The sequence below is a fragment of the Corvus brachyrhynchos genome, unplaced genomic scaffold (genome assembly GCF_000691975.1).
Source record: "Corvus brachyrhynchos isolate BGI_N302 unplaced genomic scaffold, ASM69197v1 scaffold346, whole genome shotgun sequence".
Taxonomy (NCBI): domain Eukaryota; kingdom Metazoa; phylum Chordata; class Aves; order Passeriformes; family Corvidae; genus Corvus; species Corvus brachyrhynchos.
In genome coordinates, this window is record NW_008238644.1 from 3,654,061 (window position 1) to 3,654,702 (window position 642).

General features: G+C 57.2%; 1 protein-coding gene across 1 annotated transcript in view; it reads right to left on the reverse strand.

Moving 5' to 3' along the window:
- The window catches only part of BRCC3 (BRCA1/BRCA2-containing complex subunit 3), a 5,674-nt gene extending 5,147 nt beyond the window's left edge, over positions 1-527 (reverse strand). Inside the window, exons 1-2 of the mRNA XM_008636246.2 lie at positions 477-527; positions 274-393 (exon numbers count right to left, since the gene is read on the reverse strand). Of these exons, the coding sequence (XP_008634468.1) occupies positions 274-393; positions 477-512 (156 nt within the window). The 5' untranslated portion in view covers positions 513-527. The remainder of the gene's footprint in view (positions 1-273; positions 394-476) is intronic.
- Positions 528-642: the final 115 nt, after the last annotated feature.

Here is a 642-nt window from a genome sequence, read left to right on the forward strand (position 1 = left end):
GAACTGCCACCCCCCTCCACAAACACACTGCAGTTTTACCTGTGACCAAATACAAAACAACGATCAAAAATTTGTAACACAATTCCACTGCAGGTGCTGGAACCAACAAAGACTCCAGAGAAAGGCAACTGCCAGCACAGCCCTCCCAGCCGGGCAGCTGCAGGAGGGAGCAGCTGATGGCTTCAAGCCAGCTACAGGTGTAAAACACAGCACCTGAAAAGAGCTCTGAGGTAAAGCACTGGCGAGCCTGCTGCTGTCTCTGCTAAAGGATATCTCTGCTTCAGTGGAAGCAGCTGAAAGCTGCTCTGGTGAGATCTCCACGCGGTCCTTCCTCTTGTCAGAGCGGCGCAGGATTATCACAGAATGGATGTGGACGATTCGGCTGGTGTCAACCTAACGATACAGAGGGGAAATCAGTCAGTCCTCTGCTAAAGAAACAATCCCCCGCAGGGCACGGCCGGCTGCTCTGAGCATACCAAGGCACAAGTGTGCACCGGAGCACGCCGGGGCATGGGGACGGGAAGCTTTCCTGGCTCTGAACTTCGACTCTCACAGGAGCTGACCTACGCGCTGGCGGCTGCTGGGGCCGCAGACGAGAGGGGTGCCGGGGCCGTTCCGTGCGCGATGCCGGCGGTCACAGCC